Source organism: Girardinichthys multiradiatus, chromosome 2 (genome assembly GCF_021462225.1).
Source record: "Girardinichthys multiradiatus isolate DD_20200921_A chromosome 2, DD_fGirMul_XY1, whole genome shotgun sequence".
Taxonomy (NCBI): Eukaryota; Metazoa; Chordata; class Actinopteri; order Cyprinodontiformes; family Goodeidae; genus Girardinichthys; species Girardinichthys multiradiatus.
The window spans coordinates 42,553,851-42,567,531 of NC_061795.1; the positions used below are offsets into that span (position 1 = coordinate 42,553,851).

Sequence of the window (13,681 nt, forward strand, 5' to 3'; positions counted from 1 at the left end):
AGTCGCTTTTCAAGCATGTTGTAGTAACTACTCTGGAACACCAGGGAGCGACAGGGAGGACAAAGAGAGTGTTTCTTAAAGCAGAACAGAGAAAGATGCTGCCCTCAAATATAGTTGAATGAATGTCGAAGGAAAAGAATGTGAAGCTGTTGAAGCATGAGAGATTAACTGTTGATCTAAAATAAATTGAAGGTGAATTTATGAGGTCAAATCAAAGCAACCTGCAAAGGAATTTTCAAACATTCGAGACTGCATTTAGTGGAGTTCGTGTTCAGTCATCTTTCAGTGTTTCTTCTTTTCACAAAAACCTATTTTCTGCCATCTTACACTCTGGTTCCTCCCACACAATTTCGACCCGCACTGCCTGGGGGCCTCCTGAATGTATCTTGTCCCTTTTTTGAAGTGCTGTACGGTATTGTCATCCTACTCCTCCATCTCACCATGGTTTGCACTTCTTCTCTGTGTCCCCACATCTCTGAAATTTAACCCTGAACATGAAAACAGCAACTCGTTCCTCCGCCTTCCTCTCCGAAGGTCTTTAAACAGAAACATCCACAGCTGCCTGTCAGCTGCTCACTGGTTCGGTTTGTTAAGACCTCCTCGCTTGTGTAGATACTTTTTATTTCTAGAGCAGGTTACCATTACCAAACACCAATAATGCTATAATGTGAGAAAACACATTTATGTTTCTCTCCCCCTGAGTTTTTTATAGTTGACTGTAGGGTGTGACCTCATCTTGGTATAATGATCTTGATTAATGTGTTACTACTACTCTTATGCTTCTACTGACTGCCATTATTATTGATTTGTATGAAGCAATAATGTCTTTTTTTCTTGTTTGTTTCATATTGTGGGAGTCTTCCCTGTTAGCTGGTTTCTATTCACAACAGTAGAAAGACTCTTACCTGCTTCATTGTCATTCAGATGTGTAATGTAAAATTTAATATGATATATAAATACAAACTTAGCTGTCTCTGTCCATGTACTGGTCCAATAACAAAAAATAAAGACTTAATATCAGAATTTGAGAAGTTGTGTGTGATATTTTTTAACTTAGCTCTTTTTAACTTGCAAAAATATTGAAACCCTTTGAGCCCTTATACATTTTGTGAGGTTACTATCACAGACTTCAATGTTTTTATTGGGATTGTATGTTATGGATCAGAACAAAGGTATGCGAAACTAAGGATGAAAAAAATAGTTTTCAGAAATTATTTTAAAAAGCCATTTTTGAAAAAGAAAAATTATATGTCATTACCATGATGTCAAAGGTTTTATTCAGATGTGTTCAGTTGTTTTTGCTATATAAACTCTACAAATTAGGCGCACCTTTAAGGATAATGATTTTGGTGTGCAATTTGAATTTCTTCTAAATACCTGTCTGAGATTTGTCCAACTAGCATTTTAGCAAGCAAACTAGCAATATCATTTTAAGATTTCAAAAACTGGCCATCTTCATTGTATTCCCTTTCATCTTTAGAAAAAATACACAATTTGTTAGGCCAATAGGACGTAACCCCCTGGGTGAGATGTCATTAGGTGTGCATTTTGTATGATGTGGCAAAAAAAAAAAAAAAAAAAAGTGGAAATGGGAACAGCCCAGCTTATCAAGCACAGTATGATCCAGAGATTCTATACTTAGTACATCTTTAATGGTGAAATATAAGGTATATATGTTATAAGCCCCTGCTGTCCAAACCTTTTGATACGCAGGCCAAAATTGTCAAGTTTAAAGTTCCCTCTTTAAACTATTACACAGTATTAATGAGAATATTTTACTATTTTTTCCTGCTAAACAGTGAAATAAAGGTAGTGTTTTAATGTGACAACAAAGCAGTCTAATTTTTGTAAAAAAAAAAAAAAAAAAAGGAAGGCATACACTATTGTTTTCATTCCATTCAACAACAAGAATGGCATATGGGACACGTTATTTAGCCAGGTTATTTTGCATAAGTCCCAGGGCAGCTGTGGCTACCATGTACAGTAGCTCACCACTTTCAGTGTGTGAATGTGTGTATGAATGGCTGAATGACTGATTGTAGCGCTTTCGGTACCTCTCTGTCTGGTTAAGCGAACCCTTTCCACCCTCCTACGGTTCTTCCTGGATCATCAAGAAGCCCCAACGGAATCAGCACTACCTGACTGTCCCAGACTTGCAACCATCTCCCCCCTGGCGCATTGCCCCACCCGAAAAGTAAGCCTAACTACAGAATTAGCAAGTCTGTATCCCGATCTGAACTCACCTTGTTGTTTTCCCTTCCAGTCAGACGGCCTTCCTGGAAACTTTGCTCCTTGTACATTTCACAAATTGTTAATACATTCTTTAAACATTTCTCTATTTGAGTGTTTTCTGCATGTGGGTCAAGTCGGCCTTAGAAACGATGACAGAACACTCAGGCCAGCCGGACCCAGCAGAAGCCCTCCGGAGAACCATTTCCAAACACAAACGTTTAATCCAGGCTCATGGTTTGACCCTCCGCTCCCTCCTGGATCAACAGAGACAGGTCAGTCAACAGCTACAGCAGATGACAGCCTTAATGCAGCTCTCTCTCACTGTCAGGCCTGCCACACCTCCAGGTGGCGCTGCCGGTCCTCCAGTAACACAGCAACTCCCTCATAGTTGTGATGTAATTTCCCTCAGCCCTCAGAAGTTTGGGAGTTGTTGAGGTTTTTTATTACAGTGCACCCTGGTGTTCAATAGGTCCTCTCAATCTTTTCCCCACGACGACGTTAAGATTTCCTATGTGTTAGGTTTACTGACCGGTAGAGCACTTCAGTGGGCGGAGGCAAGGTTTGCTGATTTAAACCAGTTTGGCTGTACCTATGCAGACTTCATTAAAGACTTTAAACTAATATTTAACATTGATATGGATCAGTCAAGCGTAGCTCGGCGTCTGCGGGCGCTCAAACAACATAATCGACCCTTAACAGAGTTTATCATAGATTTTCGCACTTTGGCCGTAGCTTCAGGCTGGAACTCCAGCGCATTGAAATCAGCATTTTTTCAAACTTTAGATGAGACTTTAAAGGATGAGCTCACTTTATTAGATGAACCTGAGGATTTAGACGAGTACATTACCCTGGCTGTCAGGTTAGACATCAGGATGAGGGAGAGGAGACGGATCCGCTCAGAGCGGACCTTTACTAGAGTACACATCGCCTCCTCTTCCCACCTGCAGGCTCATCTGTCTCCGAGTCAGGGCGAACCCATGCAGCTCTGAAGGGCACGGCTTACGGAGGACGAGCGACAGCAACGCAGAGAAGCCGGCCAGTGTTTTTATTGTGGTTCTCCTGAACATTTAGTAACCGGATGCCCGGTTCGACCAAAAGGGGTGGGTGCGCTGGTTATAGTGGGGCATCCGGTGGACCAAAATCCCAGTTTGCCCCCACATTTTACGCAGCCGGCCACACTAGTAGAAAACCAACACACAATGTCTTTAACTGCTCTTTTAGATTCTGGGTGTGAGTTGAGTCTAATAGACCAGGTTCTTGTAAAACAAAATCAGATTAAGACCGAATTACTGCCCATGCCACGTCAGGTTCTGGCTCTAGGTGGTATAACACTTCATAGCATAACCCACAGAACCATGCCGTTAGAATTAGTTCTGTCAGGTAATCATAGAGAACACATTTCAAGACCCCGCTGGGACATTTTGAGTATCTTGTCATGCCTTTTGGACTATGCAATGCTCCTGCCGTTTTTCAGGCCCTCGTCAATTAAGTTTTATGGGACTTCCTGAATTTTTATGGCTGCTATATGAATTTGTTTGTTTGTTGTTTATTTAGATGACATCCTGATCTATTTTAAGACTCTTGCAGAACACCGCCGACATGTCCGTCTGGTCTTGCAACGCCTGTTGGAGAACCAACTATATGTCAAAGCTGAGAAGTGCGAGTTTCATTGGTCATCCATCAGCTTCTTGGGCTACATCCTTGAGGGTGGACGAAAAGTAAGCCTAACCACAGAATTAGCAAGTCTGTATCCCGATCTGAACTCACCTTGTTGTTTTCCCTTCCAGTCAGACGGCCTTCCTGGAAACTTCGCTCCTTGTACATTTCACAAATTGTTAATGAATTCTTTAAACGTTTCTCTGAGTGTTCTCTGCATGTGGGTCAAATCAGCCTTAAAAATGATGACATTTTCAGCATTGAAAATTATACCCTAAAAATAATTTAAGAAGTTTTCAATCTGCATCAACCATGCTGACATGCCAAATATTTACTATTTTTGTATTGTGGTCGTGGACTGCTCACATCATTCTGAGGGCTGCAAATGGCCCCGGGGATAAACTTTGGACACCATTTTTATGAGCCTTTGGGAAGCCTTGGTCTAGATCAAAATCTATTAATAAAAAAACTAGGAACTGTGTTATCTTGGCAGGAAGGTTTGACTTAGTCATTCAACCTGTCAGACCATTGATTACACTGTATGACAAACAAATTTTGTTTATCTTTGAATCTCAATTTCTGTTTTGTACTATTTTAAATAAAATCTGACAGTAAGGACTTGACATTAGTGAATGAAACTGGAAGGCAGAAGGGAATAAGTTTAATAAAGGAAAACCATTATTAAAAATATGTTGTTTCAGACATGAAGGAAAAGGAATTTTTCAGTTGTTCAATCCTTTCTGGAATTTATTCACTAATGGGAACTGCTTCTTTTTTTTTTTACCTTGTTAATATGGAAAGTTGCTACCCATCAACTCAAACAAAACCTTATAAGAGACCATCTGGGCATCACAGTATGCATGCAACATCTGGTCCACTGGACTGTAGTTTAAAGACAGAATGTCAGAAGACACCTTATTTATGAAGATGCCAACATTGAAATTCTCCTTCCCTGTCATCGTGTCGAAAGAATAAAAGATCTCCTCCATGTTTTTGTTGACGTAGCGAGTCGCATAGAGGACGCCGCAGGCCATGAAGGTGTTGGTCACGCTACGCTTGTAGACTGAAGTCTGCCAGGTTTTGCCGAGCTTCGGTGGCTCACTCTCCTCCACTTTCGATAACAGCAGGTTCCCAAAGTCCTGGGTGGTGGTGTAGACCACCCAGACGCCCGACTCGTCTGTGGCCAGGTCCAGATCGGTGTACGGGTAGCACTCTTCAAGGTGGCAGAAGTCACCCTTTGAGTTATACCTGGTAAACACAGAAAAGTAGAGGTGATGCAGAGTGTTTAAGTTACAAATTAACAAAAACAAGCTTCAGTTCACTCATGAGTGAAACTGCAAAGGAAATAGTTTACATCTTTTACATAAAATTTGGAATATTGCAAAATGTTGTTTAATTTCATTGTTGTTGTATTTTCATTTAAGACATGTTGAACAAAAGAAGAATGAACAGATAGTTTCACAGATAAGAGTGCTGATGTTCTGTATAAAACATGATGTTTTAACAGGTCTGTTTGGGTTACTGGTGACTTACCGAGGACCCTGCAACATTGTGATCATTTGGTGCTATATATTTTCTATTTTTCCTAAAATGATCAAATCTGTGTTTTACATACACTTTGGTGTTTGGTTTCTGTCTCTGCAGATATGTTGTCAAAGAGCGCTTTTACTTTAAGAATTAACTTGGACACCCGATTAGGGATTGATGATCTGGTCTCGAACCACAAATTAAGGCAGATGATTAGAAATCGGTATTCTGGTTTGGAACCTATCTGGTCAAGGACCAGCACCATTTTACATGAGAAGGCACTTCATACACTTTTTCTTTGAACTTGTAGCTCAGATGCAGTCGATCAATGATATAGGCCAAAGATGGATGACACAAATACCCTGCCAAATGGAAGAAGTAAAATAAAATCTGTTTGAGGGTTCAAGGAAAAATAGATAAATTCATGGTAACAAGGTATTTTTTGGGTATGTTGTACTTTTATTAATTTTATTCATGCAGCCACATCTTTAAAAAGAGTTAAGCACTAACCTGGTTCCTTTCGGTAGATCTAAAGATGTCACAATTTTGGAGGTGAGGTTGAATCGACAGACAGCATCTTTGTTGTAACAGTTGTAGTACAAGGCCCCTGCGTACAGAACCACATTTGGGCCCTGGATGGTGTTGGTGGTTGGGTTAGACGGATGGATTAGGACATTTCCTGTAGAAAAAGAACACAAGAAGACGAGAAAAAATCTAGACAGATCATCTACTAAATAAATGAAACAATAGTATATTAGCAAAATGTTCTGTTATCCGTCTTCTTCCACTTTAGGGGGTTCAACTTAAGTACACTGTAAATGTTCAAGCTTTTCCAACTTAAATAGAGTTTTTGTGTGCGATACGTTCCTTCATCTCTGTAAAGCTAGGAGCACGGAAGCAAAGAGAGGGCATGTTTATGAATTTATTTTCATGACAACATTCTGTGATATGTTAATTTAATTAATCAACTTTTAATAATGATGCCTGCTTTCTCCTGATGGTAATTTATTTATGCCTTTTGTTCAGGAACAGTTGTTCACTGATTAATTTGAGTAGATCTGCTCTACAGGTGAAATCATAGTGATGCAGTGTTTAAACAAAGGTTATGACAAGAAATAAAACAAATGTTATCTGTTCTTTGAAAATAATCCCAGACAAATAAATAGTTTTTACTCTACAGTTTGCACCATTGGTTTTAAGTAAAAAAAAAAAAAAAAGAAATCAAGCCTACAGAGGTTCAGGATCTTACCTGGAACACTGATGCCAACAATAAGAGAGCTCAGACTGGAGTACAGACGGACGTAATGGGCGTATCTGTTGCTGGATGTCAACATTACTCTCCAATGCCAGCTCTCCTTTCCCGGCTCTGGTTTGGGATCCCGACCCCAAGCACCATACTTGTATGAGCCAGCATACTCTCCAGCTGTTTGGACCCTTGGTCCGGTGATGTTGAGGAATCGACCATGAGGACAGGTACCTAGGAGCATGTAAAATTAAAACATGCAGGAAGATATCGAATGTTTGCAGGGATAGTTGTAAAGTACTTCCCAGTTCCACCAACTGCTAATTTTCACCTGCATGAAACTTTATTTAAAATCCCTATTTATGATGCAAACAGCAACATGATGGGTTGTTGTTCACAGAGCTTTAAGACTTACTCCCTGTAGGCTGAGTGGGTGGAATGGGGGGGTGAACTCCATTGTTTCTGCATTGGTCCAGGTCCCTCCTTAGGCGCTGGTTGGCTTGTTGTCTCTTCACTACCTGCATAGTGTCAAATTTTTCCAACTCGTCCATCTCCTCCTTTATATTCTCCAGCTAAAAAAATAACAGTATGCATGTAAATTAATGATTTAGAATTGCTCATGTTCTGTTATTATATATACATTTGTCAAAATGTGCGAGTATTCATTCTGCTGATTGCATTTAAAGCTAAAGCATTAAAAAGACTGAAAAGCCTCTACCTGCTGAACCATGTTTTCACTGAGGTGCTTGCTTTCTGTGGTAGTGCTGTTGAGCGTATCAATCATCTGCTGGATCTCTGTGAGCTCGTTCTCGATTATGTGCAGACTCAGAGCTCCATACAGAGTTCTATCATCCTCCTTTTCCAGCATTGCTACGTCGTGCTCCAACTGGGGAAGACGTCGATTCAGGCCTAGCAGCAGGCTGTCTAAGGTGGAGGTCTGAAGGAGCAGCAGTGATCAAGCAGTGCATGGATCCAGACACACTGTTGGTAGAGGTCTTTATGAAAATAACAAGACTGGCCTACCTTCTGTGAAGTGATGGTGTTTGTGCAGCTTAAGGCACTGGCCTGTGCTTTTTTCAGCTTGTCATAGGGAAATGGTTTCTCTGAGCTTATTAACTCACAATGACAGTTGTCTGATGGTACTTTCTGAAGTCATGACAGGGAATGAAACCAGGGAAAAATTAACAAATAATTGATATCAAAAACTGAAATAATAACAAAAGAAAACACTAATAACCGTCTTCTTACCTGCTGGGTGACAGTGAACAGGGCCCACAGTGGAAGGATCACATACATCTTCATGATGCACCAGATAGCACATGAAACTGTCTCTGAAAACAGTCCGACCGCAGCACCAACTACTATTTCATGAACACTTCCACAAATTTCAGCATAAACGTTAGTGGGTTTGCATGTTTGCAGGGTTTCACTTCCTCTCTAAAGTTGGGATTGCAGCAAAGTGTTTGTTTGACCTGTTGATGAAACTCATTTTCAGCACACACCCAGATGGTTCCAAATGTATTGCTCCCAGGTGGATAGATTTACCAAGAAGAACTTGCTGTTCAAGCCTGTTAATGCATTGCTCAATCAGTTAATGTGAAATTTTTTGTTTGCTTAAAAATTGCTACTTCTGGTAAAGGTTGGATTTTATCTTCTTTTGTTTTTCTTATTTTTCATTTTAAACAGATCAGAACATTTTTTTTGTTTTTATTATTTTATTTATTTTCTTTTTTGTGTTCCATAGCACCTTTCACTCGGGTACCATCAATAGTACCCGAGTGTATCAAATTGTAAGAAAAGAAATATCAATGGCATTCAAATCGCAGGGATGCTTTGTTGAAACTGAGAGAGAAGGAGTGGGTGGGATAATGTTTTACAGGGCACCCTTAGGCCTCAAATATAGAAAGATCAAACAATTACTCAATCATAAAAAAGCAGGAATGGGCAATTCCTGAATGGACAATATTTGTTGTAAAACTTCACAGTTTTATGGTGAGTGATGCTAATCGGAGGAAAGAAGAAGTGATTGTTTGTACTTTTGTGAAGTAAAACTACCAAGTGTTTTTGAAATGGAAATAAAACATCTTGCATGACAGAAATTGGGAATGGGTGACTCCTGAGTTCACACCTATTGTAAACTATAGTTTCCTTTTTTGGGTAGAGTTTCACATCCTTGATGAATCATAAATTTAGAAGAGGAAAATCACAGTTAAGCAGTGATTTCTGACATTTGTATTTGAGGCTAAAATGTTTCTATGTTCTAGGTTGCAATTTGCTAATTACATTAAAGAAGTGATTTTAGATCTTCAACATAGACCAGACTTATCCAAATTTGGTCTTTCGTTAAGGATTTCACTCCATGAATTTTCCACCCAACTGAGTGTTGTGCCTTACGGCTGTTATTATTTCAGTAAGACAGAACTGCTGTACCTACAAGAGCAATTTTAATTTATTTTTATTTAAAATCTCATGTTAGTTGTTCTGTCATCTCCAGATAACACTGTAGTTTTCTGCCAATAATGTCAGAAAGCAACCTTTGTTTTGAACGAGTGTGCACTGTCAGTAAGTCAAAAACCCAAATACTGTTGGGTAAAATGTTATAATTAACATGTGATTTGTCAAATAAAAGATAAATCATGTCAAATTACTACAAATATATGTGAAAATCACTGTATTTATTTAACATTGTTAGTTTTATCACATAGAAAATGAAACAAGAAAAAAAAAACAGAAAAATCATAAATCTTTCCACACTTAATTTTACTTTGTTCAATATTTATCTAGACCTGAAAAATCATAGAAGTGAATTCCATACTTTTCCATAAGACTATGCAAGAACCCTGTGTTTTAATGGTAAATGCTAAGCTTTCTCACTTTAGCCTCTTATCTAACTCACATTACCTGTCCTGAATGATTGTTTTACAGTCGTTCTTCAACAATGCAAGGCCAAGAACATTAATTTATGCATTTAAGAATATTCTTACAAAATGTCATGGTATCAAACTAAGAAAAATATTCAGTCAAGATCAACATAAATAATCACTTGCATTTGTAACATATCTATTATCTATTATTAATTTATTAGTTCTTGTTTGGTTCTGGAGTTAAGGGGTCACTGAAAGCCTATGATTTAAAAAAAAATTTCACAATTTTTGACACCATCGTCCGCCATTGCTGGCCGAGCTCAACAAATCTGATTCGACCTGCAAAGAAGCATGGTAAACTGTGGATCATAGACTACAAAACTCCGCTGTCACGCTGGGACTGCTGCCGTATTCTGATCTACTGGAAATAACAAAAATTCCACTATTGTGATAGGCCCTGTCCCAATACCTATACTACACCCTACACCCCTCTATATAGTGTGTATCTTGTAAAAGGGCACTTATGGGTTGAAGTGCTATGGGTTGAAGTGCGCAGGTTACAAGTGTGCAAAATTAGAGAATTGGGACAGAAGGCGTTACGTCATTGACTTGCACCTATGCGCCGTAACTGCGATGTCAAAAATTACGGGACCTGTCGCTGTTTTTGCAGTCTTGCTGCTAAAAAATATTTTAAAACAGCAACAAGCAATTGTTTTGAGGAGAGGAAAGCGCAGGAATCAAAGGAGGCTTTTACATTACAGTCTGGTGTGGCGTCAGTGTTTGCTCGAAAGGTATTTTCAGTGTTGTGAGCTACTGACTGCCCAGAATCACCCTGAAGTCAGTGGCATCTTACAATGTTGAACCTGGAAAACCAGTAAAAAAATATTTATCATCGGCTTGCTGTCTAAAGTTTACACAGTTCTTGTTATTCTTATTTAATGGTTGATTGATGGTTGTGATTGGTTTTTGCTCAAAACGTCACATGCAGCAATGAATTGTGGGTACCATACTTCGGCAAAGTCCGCTTAGATGCGCGTTTAGCCGAAGTGCGGTTTGAGGGCGCAAAGGGGGCAGAGCGAGGGGGAGATTTGGGACACACTACGCACTCGAACCCATCAACGCAAACGCGCAATTGAGGGACACAAGGGTGGAAGTGCGAGTATTGGGACAGGGCCATTGTACCTTTAACCCACTTTTTATATGATGGAAAAATTATCACAAATTATCAGCCCTCTTTGAACCGCCACCTTAATGTGGTGGAGGGGTTTGAGTGCTTGAATGATCCTAGAGGCTATTTTGTATGGGGCTTAAATGCCCCTGGTAGGATCTCCCATGGCAAATGGCTCTAGGTGACGGGTCAGACAAAGAGCGGTTCAAGACACCTTCATGAGGACCATAAAATCATGGCATGTGACGTCGGCTGGTACGGCGGAGCTGAGGTCCCACCCTGGAGCCAGTCCTGGGGTCGGGACTTGTCGGAGAGCGCCTAGTGGCTCCTCGTGGGACCCAGCCGGGCCAAGCCTGAAAGAGAGACACAAGGCCATCCCTCAGCGGGCCCACCACCTGCAGGGGGAACCATGAGGGGCCAGTGCAAAGAGAATTGGGCAGCAGGCAAAGGTGGAGACCTCGGTGGCTCGATCTACGTCACCGGTCCTGTTCATAACTTTTATGGACAGGATTTCTAGGCGCAGCCGAGGGCCAGAGGGAGTCTGGATTGATTTTGTGTCTTCTTTTTGCAGATGACGTGGTCCTGCTGGCCCACTATAGCCAAGACCTACAGCATGCACAGGGGGAGTTCGCTGCCGAGTGTGAAGTGCCTGGGATGAGGATCAGCTACACCAAGTCCGAGGCCATGGTTCTCAACTGGAAAAGGGTGGCTTGTCCCCTTCAGGTTGGAGGGGAGCTCCTGCCTCAAGTGGAGGAGTTCAAGTATCTCAGGGTCTTGTTCATGAGTGAGGCGAGAATGGAGCCTGAGATCGACAGACGAATCGGTGCAGCTGCTGCAGTAATGGGAGTACTGTGCCGGTCTATAGTGGTGAAGCGAGAGCTGAGACGAAAAGCGTAGCTCTCAATTTACCGGTCAATCTATGTTCCTACCTTCACCTATGGCCATGAACTTTGGGTCGTGACCGAAAGAACGAGATCCCGGATACAAGCGGCTGAAATGAGCTTTCTGCATAGGGTGGCCGGGCACTCCCTTAGAGATAGGGTGAGGAGCTCAGCCATCCGGCAGGGACTCGGAGTAGAGCCGCTGCTCCTCCACTTCTAGAGGAGCCAGTTGAGGTGGCTCAGGGCATCTATACCGGATGCCTCCTGGACGCCTTCCTTGGGAGGTGTTCCAGCCACGTCCCACAGGGAGGAGGCCCAGGGGTTGGCCCAGGACACGCTGGAGGGACTATGTATCTCGGCTGGTCTGGGAACGCCTTGGCCTCCCCCCGGAGGAGCTGGAGGAGGTGTCTGGGGAGAGGGACGTCTGGGTGTCTCTGCTGAGTCTGCTGCCCCTGCGACCCGGTCCCGGATAAAACAGAAGACGACAACGACGGAAAAATTATCAGAGAAACAAACACAGATATATATACAAGATATTTGACTACATTATGAATGCAGTTCTACTGAAAATCTGCAAAAACAGTGTCTACCTTTTTAAAAATGCTATGAACTTTACTGAATAAAACAGGCACCAGTTAAGTCCCCCAAATAAATGCACCAGTTTGGACATATTTTGGTACTCTTGCGGCCATCAATAGGTACGTATAAATGTTTTGTTTTGTAAGAACTGGCATTAGATGACCTCATAAGTAATTAGTATAATCAGCCAGAAGCCAGTTACCTGAGCATCTGACAGTCATAGACACAGAGGATGACTCAAAGACTGCATTAACAACACTGAAAAGTGTTTGATAGAGTTTTAATTGTGGATACACATCAGGGTAGGGGATTGAATTATTAAAATTGCACTCAAACCCATCAAGGGGAATGTGCAATTGAGGGGCACAAGGGTGGAAGTGTGAGTTGTACCAATGCTTCACTGTGAGGGGTCAAAGTAACAAAAATTAACTTGAAATGAATTGAAGGTGTGAAATATTGAACATGGTAAAACTGAGTGCCATAAAAACCAACATGTGATTATTTTCAGATTGTGAAAATTCAACACGTTCTCACTCCCAACTCATCACATTTGCACGATTGGTCAGGCTCCCTCTGCATCACGAGAAGGGGCTACCTGATGCGTCAATACGTGACGCAGAGGGAGCCTGATCAATCATCCAAATGAGTTGGGAGTGAGAACGTGTTGGAAAATTAGAATCTGTGAATTTCTAGGTATTTAAAATGATAACACTGTAAATATTAATGTTATAAATATTAAGGTTATCAAATTTAATGTTGCATGTTTTCATTCACTGCCTTAATTTTAGCGCCTTTATGTATATATGTGAATGTATGTAAATGTAAATAATACGCTTTCTGTGACCCCTAATAAACCTTTAACATGCTTTTAGGCGAGAATGTAGGTTTTTTGAACTCAAATATCTACTCAGTTTATTAAGATTCAACTTAATTTAAAAAAAGAGGTTCGGTGTTTCTCGCCGCCAGCTCGCTTCGGTAGCTGTCAGCCGACCGAGCAGTATTCCCTCCCTCTTCAGGAGAAGGTGCCTCATTCCTTGCTCATCGTGTTAAAGAGAGACTGAGATGGAGAGTCTGGAGACTCAACATGGACGCTCTTCCCTTGTGGCCCACCTGCGGTTCCACTCTGTGGCCAACGATATCACTGCTGTACTATTGAAAATGCAAGTGAATGGCTATGACCTGCAAGTACTCCGCTGTCGCACCGGGGCTGCGACCGTGTACCAATCTACCGGAAGTAACAAAAATTACACTGTAAAACACGATGAATGATAAAACTAAAGTGGTAAAAGTCACGGCCCTAAAATCAAGACAGTGAATGAAAACAGACTATTTTAAATTTGATAACCTTAATATTTATAACTTTAATATTTACCATGTTATAATTTAATGACCAGATTAACATTTTTTCCAATCACATGTTGGTTCTTATGGCACTCAATTTTACCATGTTCATTATTTCACACCTTCAATTCATTTCAAGTTGATTTTTACTTCACAGCACATAAGTCACTCTCAGAATATGGAGTCAGAT

General features: G+C 40.9%; 1 protein-coding gene across 1 annotated transcript; it reads right to left on the bottom strand.

Moving 5' to 3' along the window:
* Window positions 1-4,527: 4,527 nt before the first annotated feature.
* si:ch211-194m7.5 (olfactomedin-4) lies at window positions 4,528-8,060 on the bottom strand. Its single transcript, XM_047348900.1, has 7 exons — window positions 7,907-8,060; window positions 7,682-7,804; window positions 7,377-7,595; window positions 7,074-7,230; window positions 6,665-6,892; window positions 5,926-6,094; window positions 4,528-5,136 (listed from the first exon to the last, which is right to left on the bottom strand). Exons 1-7 carry the CDS (start codon window positions 7,958-7,960, stop codon window positions 4,677-4,679), a joined length of 1,410 nt encoding a protein of 469 aa, XP_047204856.1. The 5' UTR covers window positions 7,961-8,060; the 3' UTR covers window positions 4,528-4,676.
* Between the last annotated feature and the right edge of the window lie 5,621 nt (window positions 8,061-13,681).